This window comes from Chinchilla lanigera, unplaced genomic scaffold, assembly GCF_000276665.1.
Source record: "Chinchilla lanigera isolate Chin_1 unplaced genomic scaffold, ChiLan1.0 scaffold00013, whole genome shotgun sequence".
NCBI classification, from domain to species: Eukaryota; Metazoa; Chordata; class Mammalia; order Rodentia; family Chinchillidae; genus Chinchilla; species Chinchilla lanigera.
The window spans coordinates 17,770,045-17,788,987 of record NW_004955414.1 but is presented as its reverse complement, the minus strand read 5'-3'; the positions used below and the strand labels follow the sequence as shown (position 1 = coordinate 17,788,987).

At 35.5% G+C, this 18,943-nt stretch overlaps 1 protein-coding gene across 2 annotated transcripts in view; it reads right to left on the bottom strand.

Moving 5' to 3' along the window:
* Nucleotides 1-18,943, bottom strand: part of Rab6a (RAB6A, member RAS oncogene family) — a 48,657-nt gene that overhangs the window by 17,740 nt on the left and 11,974 nt on the right. Inside the window, exons 2-4 of one of the 2 annotated variants that reach the window (XM_005379940.2) lie at nucleotides 11,151-11,209; nucleotides 2,630-2,683; nucleotides 1,123-1,228 (exon numbers count right to left, since the gene is read on the bottom strand). In XM_005379940.2, the coding sequence (XP_005379997.1) occupies nucleotides 1,123-1,228; nucleotides 2,630-2,683; nucleotides 11,151-11,209 (219 nt within the window). Of the gene's footprint in view, nucleotides 1-950; nucleotides 1,057-1,122; nucleotides 1,229-2,629; nucleotides 2,684-11,150; nucleotides 11,210-18,943 lie in introns of both variants that reach the window. The other variant, XM_005379939.2, reaches the window with a different exon arrangement.

Genomic DNA, 18,943 nt, shown 5'->3' with positions numbered 1-18,943 from the left:
AAAAGTCTCTGAATGTAATCTTCCAATTTTACTGTTGCACTTATTGTTTAGTAGCTATGACCTCTGACTGCAGATATACAAAAATACCTAACAGTACTCCTAGCTCAAGCTAACAGTTTATATAAATGTATTTTAAAAAGTCCAAGATGCTGCATAAACCTGGTTTTCCTATAAATCATGGACTACTATATAGAATGATGGTAAATATCACCTTACGTACATCATAAACTAATTTGTGAAGATAATTTCAGAAAGCATTTTCTTGTCAGTCACCAAAGCTCCAAGGAAAATTTGTAGTCATTTAAAAGGTCAAAGGTATTATTCAGTTTTTAGGAAAAAAAGACAAACCTTTACTTAATTTCCCATTTTAAAATTTTTTGGAGAGAAATGAGTGTAGTCTGTTAGCAACATCAGTCATAGAATGCAGATATGATTCAAACAATAATGATTTAACAGAAAAGTATGTTACATTTTCTCTGTCTTCCTCTACAGAGACAGAATGATTTGAAGGGGAAAGCAGAGAAAAGCTGACTAGCAGAAGCTTTTAATAGCCTCAACAGAAGCCTTGGAGGATTTGGAAAACTTGGCAAGACACTTAATTGCAGATTATTTTAGAGAAATCTCAGATGAAATTAAATGAAAAAGGAGATATGCCTTCAGTCATAATTATGGTATGGCTTAGGGATCACAGAATACTAAGAAAGCCTTGAAAAAGATTCATAATTGGACCTGAAAGACAACTTGTGGAGTGAAAAACCTGGTACAGGAAAAGTAAAGTATACTGCTAACAAACACCAAAGCAAGTATTTCTGACCTAGTGGTCTGTGATAAAGTTTGCTATGATAAACTTAATTTTACATGCTAGTAAGGAAAACAAGCACAAGACAAGAACATGCATGCAGCTAAGCTAAAGGTTGAAAGATTAGAAATGCATAATTCCCCCCACTCACTTGTGATATCATAAACAACAACTGCCACAGTGGAGTCACGAATGTAGCTAGGAATCAAGCTCCTGAACCGCTCTTGACCTGCTGTGTCCCATAATTGCAATCGTACCTAACAACAAAATCAGTCAAACAAGCAAGAAAAATAAGAAAGGTCAACCCATTGCAATATACCTACTTGTGATATCGTAAACTACTACGGCTGCAGCAGAATCACGGATGTAACTGGGAATGAGGCTACGGAAACGTTCCTGACCCGCAGTATCCCACAGCTGCAGCCTGATCTGTGGGATGGGAAAAAATAAATAAAAAAAAAAAAACAAAAAACAAAAAAACTAATACTAAAAAAAAAAAGAAAAAAGAAAAAAGAAAAAGAAAATGCTTTTGTAAAGGGGGAGGACGAGAGGTAGAGAGAAGACTCATGCAAGAGGTTGCAGGGGAGTAAGGAATGAAAATAATACAAAATTCCTTTTTCAAAAGGGAGTAATATTAAAAAATGTATTGCTCTAAAGGTATGAGACTAAAAAATATCACTGAAAGACTTCATTGATTCACAAATATTGCTTCCCTTTTTCCCTCTCTACAACCTCTTTGAATCCCTATACCTTTCAGAAGACAAAAAGTAGATTGTTGATATTCAATACTGAACATAAAAGAGAAAAAGAGAGTAAATGTGAAATGAGCAGCTCAAGCTATGGAGCAAAGGCATTAATGTTTCCTTGAAAGACTCTCTGAAGCTAAAAATATCTCTCTTATTGAGTCTGAAATATTTTGAAATTGGGTCTTTTCCTACTATGCTATGTTTCTTCATACATTTCTCCTAAACCAATGTAGATGATCAAAAAGGGAGAAATATCTTTTCACAACACATTTTTTAACTTATTGTCTCATATCTAGATTACAAAAAGACAAGCTAAAAATAAGCATTAAGTTCTCTTACCATTATAAAGCAGTCTCCAAGCCTTCAAATTCTAAGAAATAGTATGCAATATATACATGTATGAAAACATAAAAGAGAACACCCAAAAGAAAAAACCCACACTTATAGTAAGTAACACTGGAGGTAAAATAATGTCTTTTGGGTACAGGCCCCGCAATACTGCACTTAAGACATTCAATGTTTAGGTGACAGGAATTTCTTCAAGGAGTAGCAGGCTAGAATACAAAATTTACATTACACTTAAAGGGTACACGAAAAGGATAAAAAATAAAAATCTAACAATACACAGTTTCTTCCTTTTCAGTCACGTTAGCACATATACTATTCTGACAAAGAAAATCTTCAGGTTCACAACTGTATGCTATTCAAATGAAATTTTTCTGAATGCCTCAAGAGTGGCATTCAAAAGATATTTATCAGCTCTAATTTCTTCATGAAAATTCTCTTAATTCTCTCTCAAAGCTATCAGTTAGATGTCACTTTTCCAAATCAAGATTACAAATTTTGTTTAACAAAGCTACAGACAACAGGGTTTTATAAAAATTCATCTTTCCCTCTTTAGACCTCACCTGGACTTAAATCATAGAGCTTAGAACAACTCATCCTGTAATATCAATTTTTCTTAATACCTATAAGCTAACTGGTAACTATGTATTTCCACAGGTGACTATCACCGATTATAGCTTCGGTCATACGTTTTAATGTGGACTATTCCAGAAAATTGCACACTGAAAACATTACTCACTGTTCGATCCTCCAAGTACATTGTTTTTGACAAAAAGTCAATGCCAATTGTTGCCTAGAAGACAAAAAAAAAAAGAAGTTAACACATAAGAGTGGTTTGATGATGGCCAGCAGTTTAGGATGCAAGTGGGATTTACGATTGCTGGGGAAATAATGAATGAAAACTTAAGCACGTAATACCCAAGTGGGAATGAACAAAATTTCCAGTAACAGTGGCTGCCACATAATAAGCACTTGCAATGTTAGAGATTGTTTCAGGCCCTTCATATGGAGCATCTCTAATCCTCATACATTCCTACAAGGTAGCTCATTCTCATCTTCATTTTTATTACTTTATAGATAACATGACAATGAGAATTTTAGTTTGCATATTTACATTTAAATACTTCCATATTTTTACTTGAACTTTAGTATGAATAACTGAGTGCTCCTCAAACAACACTATTTGCCTCAAAAGCACTTTTATAAAATATTGCTAATGTAAATTACTATCCTGACTAATCTTTCTACATAATTGCTTCTCAATTGTCCTGATGTCACAGACAGCCAAAGACCCAGACATAGGATTTTCTAAGAAGGAAGCAATTTTTCTAATATAAAAGAAAATTAACTAAGGAAAACAAATTTTCCTTTGTAGCACACAATGATAATCAGTTTCCTTCTATGGTCCAAATGTATGTAAAATCTTGTTGCCTGGCTGCTGTTTCATCAGCAAGAAAAAAAAAAGAGAAATAACAAAGTCACAAAAATACAAAGACTACAATAAGGAAAGGGGAAAAAATTAAGTAAGTTAAAGAAGAATCCACAATTAAATATGGGAAATAAAAAGAAAGTAGACTAAATTTTTATTTTTTTTTTTCGGTCTTTTTGAGACAGGGTCTTGCTATGCAGTTCAGGCTGGCCTCAAACTCGCAACAATCCTCCTGCCTCAGCCTCCTGAGTGCTGGGATTACAGGCGTGCGCCACTACGTCTGGCTAAGTAGACTAAATTTTTAAAGTAAGTCATTAAAAAATATTTAAAAGCAAGGTATCAAACACTGGATTAGAAAAGTGGCTCATAGGCTGGAGTGGTAAAGGACTTGCCAGCATGCAAAAGGCTGTGGGTTTGATCCCCACAAGCACAAAAAAAAAAAAAAAAAAAATAAAGGAAGGAAGGAAGGAAGGAAGGAAGGAAGGAAGGAAGGAAGGTAGGAAGGAAAGAAGGAAGGAAGGAAGGAAGGAAAAAGAAAAGTAGTTTATTCAGTTGGGAACTTTATTTCTGTTGGTAGAAAGCTAGAATTTTGTTAAAAATTAAAAAAAAAAGTACTCAAGGGCCGGGGATATAGCTCAGAGGCAAAGCATCTGCCTGGCAATCACAAGGTCCTGAGTTCGATTCTGGATACAAAAAAAACAAATGTACTTGATTACTATTATGTAAAAGCCACTGTTTTTATCTATGCCATCTTGTGCTTATGTTTACTGTCAATTTGTAACATCCTTTGGGATAAGAAATCCTTTAAATCCAAAGTAATTTCAAAAGTTACTCTGAGCAACACATCTTCCGCAGGTAAATGAATGAATTTATTCCAACTGTAGGGCTCTTTCTTCAGCCCATATTAAATTGAACAACTTAAAAAAATTGTTAGCATTTTATTGCTTTTGAATTATAAAAATTATAACAAAATGGTTTAAACTTTTAAGCTTGAAACCATTAAAAAATCTGAAGGTTTGTAACTGGAAAGAGTACTGGGAGTAATTAAAATTACAAAATGCTGATTTATGTCATTTCTGCTACATTTACACTAGATGGAATTCTTCTACATAAAGTTTACCACGCAGAGCTATTTGCTTATACTGAAGCACAAGGTATATATGCAAAGCAGGATAGATATTTTTTACCTTTTAATTATCAATTTCAAAGTAAGGAGTTGAGGCATTAGGTATAAACAAATGGTAAAAATGAGATTCACATTTGTGACTTTTGTTTTTTGAAACAAGACTCTGGTTATGTAGCCCAGGCTGGCCTTGAACTTCTGGTGATCCTCCTACCTCAGCCACCTGAGGGCTGGATCACAGATGTGTGCCACCACACTTGGCTTAATTATTTCTAATTAACATGTATATGTTTTACCAATTCCCCAAGATGAACATAATTAGTATATATTACAAACACATACCAATAAATTTTTTAAAATATACAGTGTACTAAAAAATATTGTACATTCATTTTAGGAGAAGAAAAATAGTATGATGTTTTCACAACAGATGTTGTTACCCCTCATATGCAGGATCTGAGAGGATGTTGTATATTACAGAAAACCCACCATACTGGTGGCCCTTACAGAAGCAATTAAAAATGCATGTGCAGCAATCTCAATGACCAAGATTAAAGGTTACCCAAGCAGCAGTTCATCATATTAATAAAATGTATGGAAGCTAATGGCCACCACCTTGAGCACCTCTTGTAATTGTAGAGGCCAAAGGTAACTTTTAGTAATCTCATGATGGCTCAGTAAATTTAGTATTAAAATACTGATAAAAGTTTTTTCCTCTGAAATGTGTATGCAAGTTTTTGGCAATCTCTCTCTCTCTCTGGTTTTGTTTTGTTTTTTGAGACAAGGTCTCACTACGTAGGTTGAGGCCAGCCTTAAACTCACTATGTAGCCCAGGCTGGCCTAAAACTCATGGTGATCTTCTGAGATTACAGACGTGTGCCACCATGCCCGATGGAAAAGATATATACTTTTTTAAAACTAAAAAAGAATGCATGAATTGTTTCCATTTTCATAATAGAGCCTTTTGAAGTAGAAAAGCTTTAAAGTTCAATTTAACACTCTTTTAAGGGATTATGCTTTTGCTGTTGTATGATAGAAATATTTTTCTAATTCAAGATTATGGAAGCTGGTTTTAGTGGCACACACCTATAATCTCAGCACTCAGGAGGCTGACGCAGGAGAATTACTTTGAGGTTGAGGTTAGCCTGGGCTACACAGTAAGTTTAAGGTCACTTTGAACTACATAGAGATACCCAGTCTCAAAGACAAAACAAAAAAGATTACTGAGATGTTTTCCTAAGAACTTTCTTCTAAAAATTCATAGCTTTAGTTCTAACATTTACGATTATAACCTATTTTGCGTTCATTTTAATATGCAGCATAAGGTAGAGGTCTACATTAAATATACACATTCCTAATTTAATAATTAAGTTATGATCCTGCAAGTAGGTTATTAAATGATTTGGTTGCTAAATGAGGAATTATATATTGTATGTACATTACAATATTCAGAACAAAGAAATGGTCAAAGTCCCAGCACTTGGGAGGCTGAGACAGAAGGATCACCATGAGTTTGAGGCCAGCATGGGCTACATAGTGAATTCAAGACCATCCTGAACTACACAGCAAGACCCTGTTTCAAAAAAAAAAAAGAAAAGGAATGGTCAAAGGAAACTCCAACTTGATGACTTTGGTCAAGTTATTTGCATAACTCTTATATCCAGTACTATAATGTATAACAGAACATAAAACTACAGTACTATACTATACAGTATAATCAGTAAAAACTACAGTACCATACAAATAAGGTGTGCTGCGCACGCGCACACACACACACACACAAAGATACTAAGGCTCTATAAATAAGATGTACCAAACTGTACACATAAAAAAACACAGCTCATAAGTACAAGCAGTATGTTATAAGTATGAACAACATGCCTCGGTTGTAAGTCCAAGTAGTCATCAAACAGGTGGGTTGTTAAGTAAGGAATATAATATCTGTATTTTTACATGTGGATATCCAATTGTTCTAGCATCATCAGCAGAAATACTACTTCTTTACTGATTGAACTGCTTTGGTATTTCAGTTAAAACCTTTATTTATTTATTTATTTTTGTCTTTTTGAGATAGGGTCTCACCATGCAATTCAGGCTGGCCTTGAGTTCACTTTGTAGTCCAGGCTGGTCTCGAACTCACAACGATCCTCCTACCTCAGCCCCTGAGTGCAGGGATTACAGGCATGCGCCACGATGCCCAATAGTAAAACTGACTGCCTATAAATGCAGAGTTTTAGCCAGGAATGGTGGTACATGTCTGTAATCCAAGCACTCTGGGAGGATGAGGCAGAAAGACTGAGTCATGCCTGGGTAACTTACTGAAACCCTTTCACAAAAAATAAAAAGGGATGGGAATGTGCAAAGGTCCTAGGTTCAATACTCACTACTGAAAAAAAATTTTTCACTAAGAAGTTTTTTCTAAACACTCAACTCTTATTTCAATGGTCTACAAATCTATCCCTATGCTATTATCACACTGTCTTGAAAGCTTCTGCTTTATAGTAAATCAAATCCGCACATACAAGTGCTCTAATTTTATTCTTCTTTTTGACACTTTTTGGCTATGCTGGGTGCTTCACATTTCCATACAAATTTTAGAATTAGCATAGTGATTTCTGAATGGCTGCCTGGAATTTCAGTAAGGATACTACCAAGTCCTCCACAGAGCAATTTGAAAATCGCCACTTTAAAACAATATAATCTTCCGACCTAGGAAAGTATCTGTTCATCTTGTCTTTTTAAATTTCTCCAAGCAATGTTAATGTTTCATAGTTTTCTGAGTGTAAGTCTTAACATCATTTATTAAATTTGTTCCCAAGTATTTAATTTCTTTGTAATGGTACTCTGACTGAACTATTTTCTTAACTTTATTTTGAATACACAATAAGTTCCCAACTTACAAACATTTGAGCTTTGAACTTTCACAGGTGTACAGTGTAAGACTCACTTTGTCAGCTATAAAAGAATCTGACTTATGAACATTCTCCCTGAATGGAACTCGTTCATAAGTTGGGGACTTATTGTATATTGGTAGTATCTTCTTGCTTCAGCCTCCTTGAGTGCTGGTATCACATATGTGTGCCATCATGCCCAGCTTGTATTCTTTATCGCTCTCCCCCGTTTTTCGTTGTTTTCTTTTTGAGACAGGGTTTCACTATGTAGTTCAGGATGGCCTGGACTCATTATGTAGCCCAGGCTGGCTTCGAACTCGTGGCAATCATCCTGCCTCATCCTACTGAGCAATACGATTATGGGTGTGTACCACCATGCCCAACTCTATTTATTCTTCAGGATTTTCTAATATACAATACCATGTCATCTGAGAATGACATGTTTCATTTTCTCCTTTCCAAACTAGATGCCTTCAATTTCCTTTTTAGTCTGATTAAATTGATTGGCTAAACCATCCAATATGATATTAATTAGAAGTAGTAACAAAGGACATCATTGACCTTGTTTCTGATGTTAGGGAGAAAGCCTTTAGTATTTCATCATTAAATATAATGTTAGCTTTAGGGTTTGACAGACAGCTTTTATCAGGTTTAAAGAAGTTTCAAATTTTTTTGATAAGTTTTTATTTGTTTGTTTGTTTTTTGGTTTTTTTTTCCGGTACCAGGAATCGAACTCACGACCTTGTGCTTGCCAGGCAGGTGCTGTGCTGCTGAGCTAAATCCCCAGCCCCTTGATAAGTTTTTAAATTTTTCTTTTTTCCTTTTTGAGACAGGGTCTCACTATGCAGTTCAGGCTGGTCTTGAGCTCACTTTGTAGCCCAGGCTGGTCTCGAACTCACAATGATCCTCCTGCCTCAGCCTCCTGAGTGTTGGGATTACAGGTGTGCACCACCATGCTTGGCCCAATGACTTTTAGAGAAGGTTGAGATCATAGCAAAGAAAGTAGAGGAGGCAAGCAGATCTTCTACAACATGAATATCATAGTTTCCTAAAACGCTGATTAGAATGCAGAAAATGACTGCTAAAGTCTTCAAAGAAAGAGAGAAGTCAAAACAAGCAATGTGTTTCTAAACTGATAAATGACAACAGGCACAGAAAAGGGCTTTTTTTCCAAAATGGATGGAATCATCTTGTTTAGGGGTTACAATTCTCATTTCACACATGTGAAAACACAGATGCCAAAAAAACTAAATCACTGGTCCCAAACCATTCAAGTATTAAATGCCAGAATTAAGATGCAAATAAAGGTCCTTTCAATGCTTAGAACTTACTATAACCTTTATGAAAAAAATGCCCATATTTTTCATAAAGAAAGATTTAATTCAGAAAGCACATTCCTGCTGGGTATTTAGCTCAGTGGCAAAGCACCTGCCCGGCAAGTGCAAGGTAGTGAGTTCGATTCCTGGTACCGGAAGAAAAACAAAACAAACAGAAAGCACATTCCTGAAATAAATATTTCAAATGTGGAAAAATGTATACTGAAAAAGGACTCCAAGGGCCAGGGATGTAGCTCAGCAGGATGGCACCTACCTAGCAAGCACAAGGTCCTGAGTTTAATTACTGGCACCAAAAAAAAAGACTCCAATTACATTTATCCTAAAAGCTTTCTTTTTTTTTTTTTGGTACTGGGAATTGAACTCAGGTCCTTGTGCTTAGCAGGCAGGTGCTTGTGCTGCTGAGCTATATCCCCGGCCTCCCTAAAAGCTTTCTGAAAAATAAAAAAGTTTGATAATTGAGACCATGGGAGTTAATAAGTGATAGTTAATAATGACAGAAATTAACTGTTCCCTTAATCAGACTAACATTTGATATACTACTAAGGCAAAATAATTGAAATAAAGTTTCTATGCTAACTATATAGTAATACAGATTCAATATGATTAAGTGGATTAAGAATATCTTTTTAAAATTTTGAAACTATTTTAGAAATATGGAAGATTTACAACATACAGGGTCAGTGTAAGTGCTTATTCTTAAAATTATTAATTTATTCTTTTGGGGGGGCTGGGGATTTAGCTCAGCGGCAAAAGCGCCTGCCTGACAAGCGCAAGGTCGTGAGTTCGGTTCCTGGTACTGGAGAAAAACCAAAAAAACCAAAAAAAAAATGGAAAAAAACAAAAAAAACAAAAAAAAAAAAAAAAAAAAAAAATTTATTCTTTTTGGTTTGTGCCTTTTTGTTTTGCTTTGTTTTATAATTAAGCAGTTGCAAAAACTGACACCCATGTTTTGTTTCTGATCTTACAGCCTCCCATCATTAAATATGATGTTAGCTGTGGTGTTTTCACAGATGATCTTTATCATCCTGAGAAAGTTCTCCTCTATTCCTAGTTTGCTAAAGGTATAATTTTAAATTGACACATCTGTACGAGTTTATGAGGTACAACCTGTACGAGTTTATGAGGTACAACCTGATGTTTTGGTACATGTTTATATAATGACCATTTCGATTATTAGCTTATCAATCACCTTAAACACCATTTGTCTGTGGTGAAACATTAAGACATTAAATAACCTAACCTTCCATATTCCCAGCACACCTTTTAAATGACCCTGAAACTTCCCCACGTGGTTCTCCTGTGGCATAGCATACTTCCTCCTCCTGGTATCTGTGAGTGTAACAAAATACCTTTTCAATGGTAATCATCTGATATACAGCATTTACTGGGCTCACCATAAACTGAATAATAAAAAACTACATTTTACAGTAGCCTTTTTCTTCTATTTGCTTGGACTTTAGTTTGTTTTTCTTTTCTGGTTTCTTAGGATGAAAAGTTAGCTTATTAAATTAATATTTTTTTTCTTTGCTGTATAGCACTAGTTTAGCTGTATCCTATAAGCTTTGGTATGTTGTACTTTGTTTTTTTTCACCTTGAAGTATTTTCCAATTTCTTTTGTGATTCTTTCTTTGTCATTTATTACTTAGGCAGACTGTTTAATTCTACCTGTTAGTCAATTTCTCAAAACTTCTTCTATTACTGTTTCTTTTTTTTTTGTGGGGTGGGGGGGGTGTCTTTTTGAGACAGGGTGCAGTTCAGGGTGGCCTTGAGCTCACACTGTAGCCCAGGCTGGTCTCGTACTCGCAATGATCCCCCTGCCTCAGCCTCCCGAGTGCTGGGATTACAGGCGTGCACCACTACGCCCAGCTATTAATGATTTCTAATTTTATTACTTCTTTATTGAGAGAGGGTCTCATTGTGTAGTTCAGATTGGCCTTGAACTCATTATGTATCCCACACTGATCTTGAATTCTAGGCAATTCTCCTGCCTCAGCCTCCCAAGTGCTAGGATTACAAGAGTGGATCACCATTCCTGGCTTATTCTTGACTTCAAGTTACACAATTCCATATTTGGATGAATTTTCTGTAAGAGAATATCTACGATCAATTCTAATAACCTCCCAAATGGTATTAAGACAATTTTTCAATAAATGTTGGAAATGAAGCCTAATTAAGGTAGTGTACAACTATAATCTCAGCACTTGGCAGGCTGAGGTAGGAGATTCGAGGTGAGTTCAAGGCCAGCCTGGGCTACATAGAGAGTTCAAAGCCAGCCTGAATTACATGAGACCCTGTCTCAAAAAACAAAAGACTAACTGAATAAGATTGAGGACGGAGGGCAAAAATCCTTTATACTTTATATTAACATAGCATCTTACAGTTTTTACATTCAGGATTGCATTTAAATGTATTTTTAAAATATCTTGAATATTAATTTAACACAAAAATAGATAACTAATAAATTAACAAAAATAAAATACCTGATAGGTGTTGTCAAAACTGTCATACATGAATCTGGTGATCAAGGACGTCTTTCCAACTGAAATGAAAAGAAAAAAAAAGAATTGCTCAGTGAACACATTACACTAGGTTCTCAGGCACTTATTCTACAAAGAGCTACTATTAAAAGGACAACATCTGCAGTGGCTCTAACCATAATAAAAACTATACAGTCCCAAGCTGCTTGACATGACTTTCTCTAACCATAAACAATCTCTCCACATTAAGAACATAGGTAAAGAGTATTTATTTAGTTAAGAAGAGGAAAATGAAGAAACAGGATGGAGGAAAGCAATCTGCTATGCTGACTCTCTAATTCACAAAAAGCCAAGCAGATATTTACTTGGGCCCTAACAAAAAGAACTCATCTAGGTTCAGGTCCACTTCATTTAGTGAAGCAAAGTACAATCCCTAAGAGTAGAAAGATAAAAGAGTCTTAAGAGGGGTATAAGGGCTATGAGAACTATACTGTTGAAGAGTAAGAAAGAAGGGACAGGAGCTGTTACAAAATTCATCCCAGCATCAGACCTCTCCACTTCATTGGCAGGGAAATCCCAAAGATCCATACTTCTACTTTGTGTTGGTATTTTTCAGAAAGTATCACTAGGTCAATCATAGTGAATGCGGGCACTTTCCTTACTTATGAGTACAATCGCCAAGAGCAAAGCAGTATCTAATTATTTTTCTATTTCTCTAGTAATGTGGGACAGATTTAATAAATACTAAACAAATTAAGAGATTGTATGAATTAGAAAGGACCTAGGTAAGCCCGGAGTGGTGGTGTACTCCTGTGAATTCCAGCACTTGGGAAGGTCACTAAAGCAGGAGGATCACTAAACTTGAGGCCAGCCTGAATGACATAGTGAGACCTTATCTCAAAAAAAAAAAAAAAAGTAAACAAATCTCAAGAGTCTGTAATACCCAATCTCAAAAATGACTCTAAGGGGCTGGGGGTTTAGCTTAGCGGCACAGTGCCTGCCTGGCAAGCATGAGGTCGAGAGTTCAATTCCCGGTACCGGAAAAAAAGAACAAAAAAAAAAGAAAAATGACTAAAACTATAGGAATCAAGACAGTGTGGTATTGGCTAAACAACAGAAAAACAGATCAATGAAACAGAACAGGGCCCAGAAATACACAAAAATCTCCGGCAGTTGAATAAACATCTCTATCCCTCAAAGACCAAAACTGTATTTCCTCTACCTCATCCCTTTCCAAAAAATACCAGCAAACAGATAATTCATATCTTTTCTTTCACATAAGCACCTCATGGATAATATGAAAATTAAGATTTTTAACAATTTTAAAATTATGGCATCTTATTCCCAAGCAAATATCTCCACAATTGATACTATACACAGAAGGCATTTTATTATTTATTTTTGGTACTGGGACTCAAACTCATAACCTTGTGCTTGCCAGGCAGGCACTAGGCCGCTGAACTATATCCTGGGCCCCCAGAAGGCATTTTAGATAATACTATTTTCATCCTAATCCTTAACCCCTTTCCAGAATTAGTAAGGCGGAAATTTTTTTCTACCAACTTCTGTTTAAGGAAGAGCTTTACTTTTGGTAGATAAAAGCAGCACTGAGATGGAATCAATGCCACACAGTTAATCTGAATAAGTGACGATTTCTCACTGATACCATAGGAAAGACAATTTCAATGAAATCTCAACTTTTTCCATTTCCTTACTGTTGCAACCTTTTCAGAAACACTCTTCTCATTGATAAAAGTAGATGCAGAATTAAGGATCATATACTAACTGTGGGTGGTACCTCTAAAACGCTAATAAGAACTAAGGCCTAGGTAAGTTTATTTTACAAAAGTATGTAAGAAAAGTGTAAAAATACTTAGTAAAGTGTAGGTAAAATGTTTTTATAAAAAAGTATTAAAAATCTTTCAATGAGTGGTAATGAAGACAGCAAAAATTGGGGCTGGGGATTTAGCTCAGCGGCATAGTGGCTGCCTGGCAAGCACAAGGTTGTGAGTTCAATTCCCGATACCAGAAAAAAACAAACAACAAAAAAAAAGAGCAAAAATTTTAAAATGACCTAAAATATAAAAAAGGTGTGTGTGTTGGGGGGGGTGTCCCATTTATAGTTAATTCAGAGCTCTTTTCTCACTAGAGTGTTTATGCTATGCCAGACACTGCACAACAGGTTTCCAGGACTAGTTTTTCATCTCTCAGCCATTTCAGCCTTAAGTTTTAGGCATCCCAGATTTACAATACATTTCCTCACAAAGCTATCGGTTAAAAAAAAAAACCCTACAATCCCAGTCAGATCGTAAGAAAAAAATATCAAGACAGGACTAAAGATGTAGCTCAGGCTAGACCACTTACCTGGGGGGGGGGGGGCCGGGGGAATCCAGACAAATTCCAACAAATACCCTATAAAAAAGCTGGCTACTACTCCTCAAAATTGTCAAGGGTATCAAAAACAGTAAGGCTGCAGCGCCTGCCTGGAAAGTGCGAGGTCTTGAGTTCAATTCCCAGTACCGGAAAAAAAAAACACCAAAAAGAAAAAGGCTGAGCTGAGAAACTGTCAGCGTCAAGAGGAGCCTAGGAAGACACACTGACTTAGAATAATAAAGTAAAGTATCTGAGAGGATCTTGGAAAAGAAAAATGAAGGCTGGGGATTTAGCTCAGCGGCAAAGTGCCTGCCTGGCAAGCACAAGGTCATGAGTTCGGTTCCCGGTACTGGAGAAAAATAAAAAAAAAAAGAAAAGAAAAGAAAAATGATATTAAGTTAAACTAAAGAAAACTGAATAAAGTATGGATTTTACTTAATGTATAACCCTAGGAAATGAATTATGAAAATATACTGTTAAAAACAGAAAATACTCAGTGTCAGTTTATAGGAACCATACTAGCTCTGTTCTATAAATCTAAAGTAATTTAAAAATTAAGTTTATTTAAATATTGAATATTCATATACCATTAAACAAAAACAAGCAAAAATGAACACAATAGACAGACCAGTGGTTTCTTAGGGCCAGAAAGAAAATGAAATAAACTTTTAGGAACCATGGAAATTCTATTTATCTTGTGATAAACTCACTGAATTGCACACTTTAGGTAGATGCAGTTCATTACATGTAAGTTATTCCCCCAGAAAATTAACAAGTAATCTCACAAAACAATCTCAATAAGAAAGATAGCACTGATTTTACTCAGATGAAGTTTCAATTCACCAATATTTAAAATTCTGAAAAATATAACTCTAGATCAGTGAACTCAGGTTTTCTAAGCACAATGCCACAATGAGGGAGAAAAATATTTTCTTTTTTTGAGGTACTAAAGAGTGAATTCAGGGTCTTAGACTGAGTAACAACCCTAGACCATTTTTACCTTTTATTTTGAGACAGGATCTTATAACTCACTAAATTCTCCAGCTGGGCTCAGACTTGTAACCCTCCTGCTTAGCCTCCCAGAGTAACATTTCAAGTTACATATAAGAACACAATTATACACATAAAGTAAAAGTCTTATGAAACTTACTAGGAACAATATATTGTTATTTTTCATTGTATAAATTACTTGCTGAAATATTTACTGTTAGAATAATAAGATTGCTGGGACTGGTTTTAAAATACTCCTATGGACATCAGAATCTACTTCTTAAACTTAAGAGAAAAGAGGGCAGTATTTCATCATTAAGTATGATACTACCTGTACTGGGTAGAGGAGGAGCTGGTAAATATTCTTTATTAGATTTAGAAATTTCACTTTATTCATTTGAGTTTTTTGATACTAGAAAGGGAATTCAGGCCCTTTGCACTAAGCTACATCCTGCCTTTTTATATTTTATTTTGAGACAGGGTCTTGCTAAATTGTCCAGGCTCAAACTGGCAATCCCCCTCCTACCTCAGTCACCCACAGTGCTGTATTACAATGTGTATGTACAACTATACCAGACTTGCTTTTATGCTCAGAGGTTTTTAAATAATCACGTTTTAAATTTATGAAATGCCTTGCCTAAATCTACTAAGATAAATTCCTTTATTGTTGCAATGAACTAGGGTGATTGACTTTCAAATGTTAAAACCAATCTTGCTTGTAGAATCTTGATTTTATCCTTTTTGAGACAGGGTCTCGCTATGCAGTTTAGGCTGGCCTTGAGCTCACTTTGTAGCCCAGGCTGGTCTCGAAGAACACGTAACGGTCCTCCTGCCTCAGCCTCCCAAGTGCTGGGATTATAGGTGTGCACCACCACACCCAGCATGAACCCTATTTTTAAAAAAAGCTGTCATTAAAGAAGAATTATAGCCCAATGTTATACATGATCAAAAATATAAAAAGAATTGTTAAGATTTTTAAGCAAATGAGTAAATTTAGTACTGCCCCTGAATACAAGGTCAACATACAAAAATCAGCTGTACTTCTATGTACAAGCAACAACTAGAAACTGAAATTTTACAAACTTCCATTTATGACAGTATCAAAACCAAAATACTAATATCTAATGAAAATTCAACCTTCATTGAACACTGCACTGCTAAGGGAAATTAAAGATCTAAATAGATGGAGATGGATACTATGTTCAAGAATTAAATACAGTCAAATTGCTCTACAATGATCTAGAGATTCAGTGCAATTTCAATTAAAACAAAGGCATAAACTGATAAACTGATTCAAAAATTACATGGAGAGGGCAAAGGAATTAGAATAGTCAAGACAGCCAGGCACAGTGGTGTATACCTATAATCCCAGCACTAAGGGGGCCAAAGCAGGAGGATTGTGAGTTTGAGGTCAGCCTGGGCTACACAGGGAGACCCTGTTTCAAAAAAAGTCAAGTTAAAGACAAAACTGGGTAATTTAACAATCAGATCTAAAGATTTATATAAAACTATAGTAAATAAGATAATGTAACATTAAAATCCAATAGAACACATTAGAGTCCAGAAACAGATGTACATGTAGCTGGCCACTTAATTTATAACCAAGGCACCACTGGAATTTAAAGGAAAAGAAGTAGGACAACTGGACATCTGAATAGGGAAAGAAACCTTGAGCTCTATTCTTCACACACACAAAAATAATTGAAGATGAATCACAAACCTAACTGTAAGAGGTAAACTCTAAATCTTCAAAAGAAAGTAAGAGGATACTATCTTCATGACCTGGAATAAGCAAAAACTTCTTTAAAACTAAAAATGCCAGACTCATTCCAAAAAAAACAAAAGCTAGGTATGATGGCATGCCTGTAATCCAGACAGCTCAGAAGTCTGAGACAGGAAGATTGTAAGTTTGAGGCCAGCATGGACAAGTTAGTAAAAGTCTGTCTCAAAATTTAAAAAGAAAAAGTTCGTAATTCATCAGTAATTGAATACAAAGATACTGAAGTAGATGAAATGCCAAAGAATTCAAAGAAAACTGATTTATAAAAAGAATAATGACTTCCAAAAGGATACAAACAAACAGGTGAATGAATTAAGCAAGACAATAAGACAATCCAGGATATGAAGGAATAATTGAACAGACAGATTCTGAAGAAGAACCAAACTATGGAAAAGTACAGTAAGCCAAATAAAAAGTCAGTGGAAAGCCTCATCAACAATGAAGACTCTGAAAAAAAAAAAAAAAAGATTCTACAAGAGACAATTTCAGAATTTCAAGGCTAAGGAATTAGTAAATGCCAATACTAATAAAGAAAGAAAAAAATTATGAATAGAACTTTCAAGAACATTGGAACAGTTAAAAAACCAAACTTGCAAATTTTTGGTGTAGAAGAGGGTGCCAGCCAAAGTACAGACCGATGGCACAGAAAATCTATTCAGTGAAATAACAACAGAAAACTTCCCAAACCTTGGGAAAGACATAAACATCCAGGTACAGGAGACATTTGGAACTCTAAACAGGCAAGACCAGAAAAAAACCTCCCCAAGTTACACTGTAGTTAAAATGGCAAGAATAGAGAACAAGGACAGACTACTGAAAGCTACAAGAGAGAAATGACAAGTCATGTATAGAGACAAACCCATCAGGATAATTTCAGATTTTTCTGCAGAAACCCTAAAGGTCAGAACGGCATGGCTTGATGCATTTCAAGCTCTGAAAGAAAATAACTGCCAACCAAGATTACTATACCCAGCAAAGGTACCTTTCAAAATTGAAGGAGAGGGCTGGGAATATAGCTCAGTGGCACAAGCACCTGCCTGGCAAGTGCAAGGTCCTAAGTACAAATGCCAGTACCAAACAAAACAAAACAAAACAAAAAACAAAAAAACAAAATTGATGGAGAAAGACTCAAAGGTACACATAAATTAAAGAAATTCATGACCACTAAGCATTACTGAAGATATTTAAAGGAATCCTTAGGAAAGAATCAAATACTAGAAAAACAACAAAATAAGAGGAATCAGTACATACCTTTCCATAATAATTCCAAATGTAAATGGTTTTACTTCTTCAACTGAAAGACCGAGTGCCAAGGTGGACTAAAAACAAGGCCCAACTCTTCTCTGTCTATAAGAAATTTACCTAACAAAGCCTGAAAAGTGGAAGGATGGAAAATATTTCATGCAAACAGAATCCAAAAGCAGAAACAGGAATACTCATATCTGACAATATAGCCTTCAAGACAAAATTAGACAAGACAAAAAGACCACTACATACTGGTAAAGGAAACAGTCCACCACAACAATACAACAGTTGTAAATATATGTACACTGAACACTGGTGCAGTAATATTTATTAGTCTATATTAGAAGTTCCCAAAATGGCCGGGCGTGGTGGTACATGTCTGTAATCCCAGCACTTGGGAGGCAGAGGCAGGAGGATTGTCATGAGTTCAAGATCAGCCTGAGCTAAAAAGTGAGCTCAAGGCCAGTCTGACCTGCATAGCGAGACCCTGCCTCAAAAAGACCAAAAAAAAAAAAAAAAAAAAGTTCCCAGAATGATAAATGAAATGTGCCATATGATCCAGTAATCATGTTCTTTGGTATTTACCCAAAAGAGCTGCAAAGTTATATCTACACAAAAATCTGCATATGCAAAGCTAGGGATATAGTTCAATAGTAGAGGCTGTGTAGTATGTAGAAGGTCCTGGGTTTAATTCCCAGCCAAAAAAAAACCTGCACACAAATGTTTGTAGTTGTTTTATTCATAACTGCTAAAACTTAGAAGCAATTAAGATGTCTTTCAGTGGGTAAAAGAATAAAACTATTCCAGACAAGGAATTTATTCTGCATTAAAAAGGAATAAATTATTAAACCACGGAACTTTAAATCCATACTACTATATGAAAGAAAGACATCTGAAAAGGCTATATACTGTGTGATTTCAACTACTATCACACACTATGGATAAAACAAAATTCAGGAGACAGTGAAAACATTAATGTGAGGGGTTAGATACTCTGGGGGTAAGAAAAGCAGAGGATGTTTAGGACAGTGAAAATCTCTGTATAAGACTACAACGGTGGGCTAGACATGGTAGCACATACCTATAATCCCAGCACTCCCAGCTGAGGCAAGAGTATTGCTGCAAGTTTGAGGCCAACCTGGGCTACACAGCAAGTTCAAGGCCAGCCAGGATTCCATAGTGAGACACCCCCTCGCAAAAAATAAAAATAAAAAAATAAAAAATAAAAGACTACTATGCTGTCTAAATCCACAGAATGTACAATACCAAGAATGAACCTTAACGTAAACAATGAATTTTGGGTGATAATGATAATGATGTATGTAGGCTCATCAATCTAACAGATACACCATAATTATGGGAAATATTGATAAGGGGTAAGGCTATGTGTATGTAAGCAGGGAGTGTA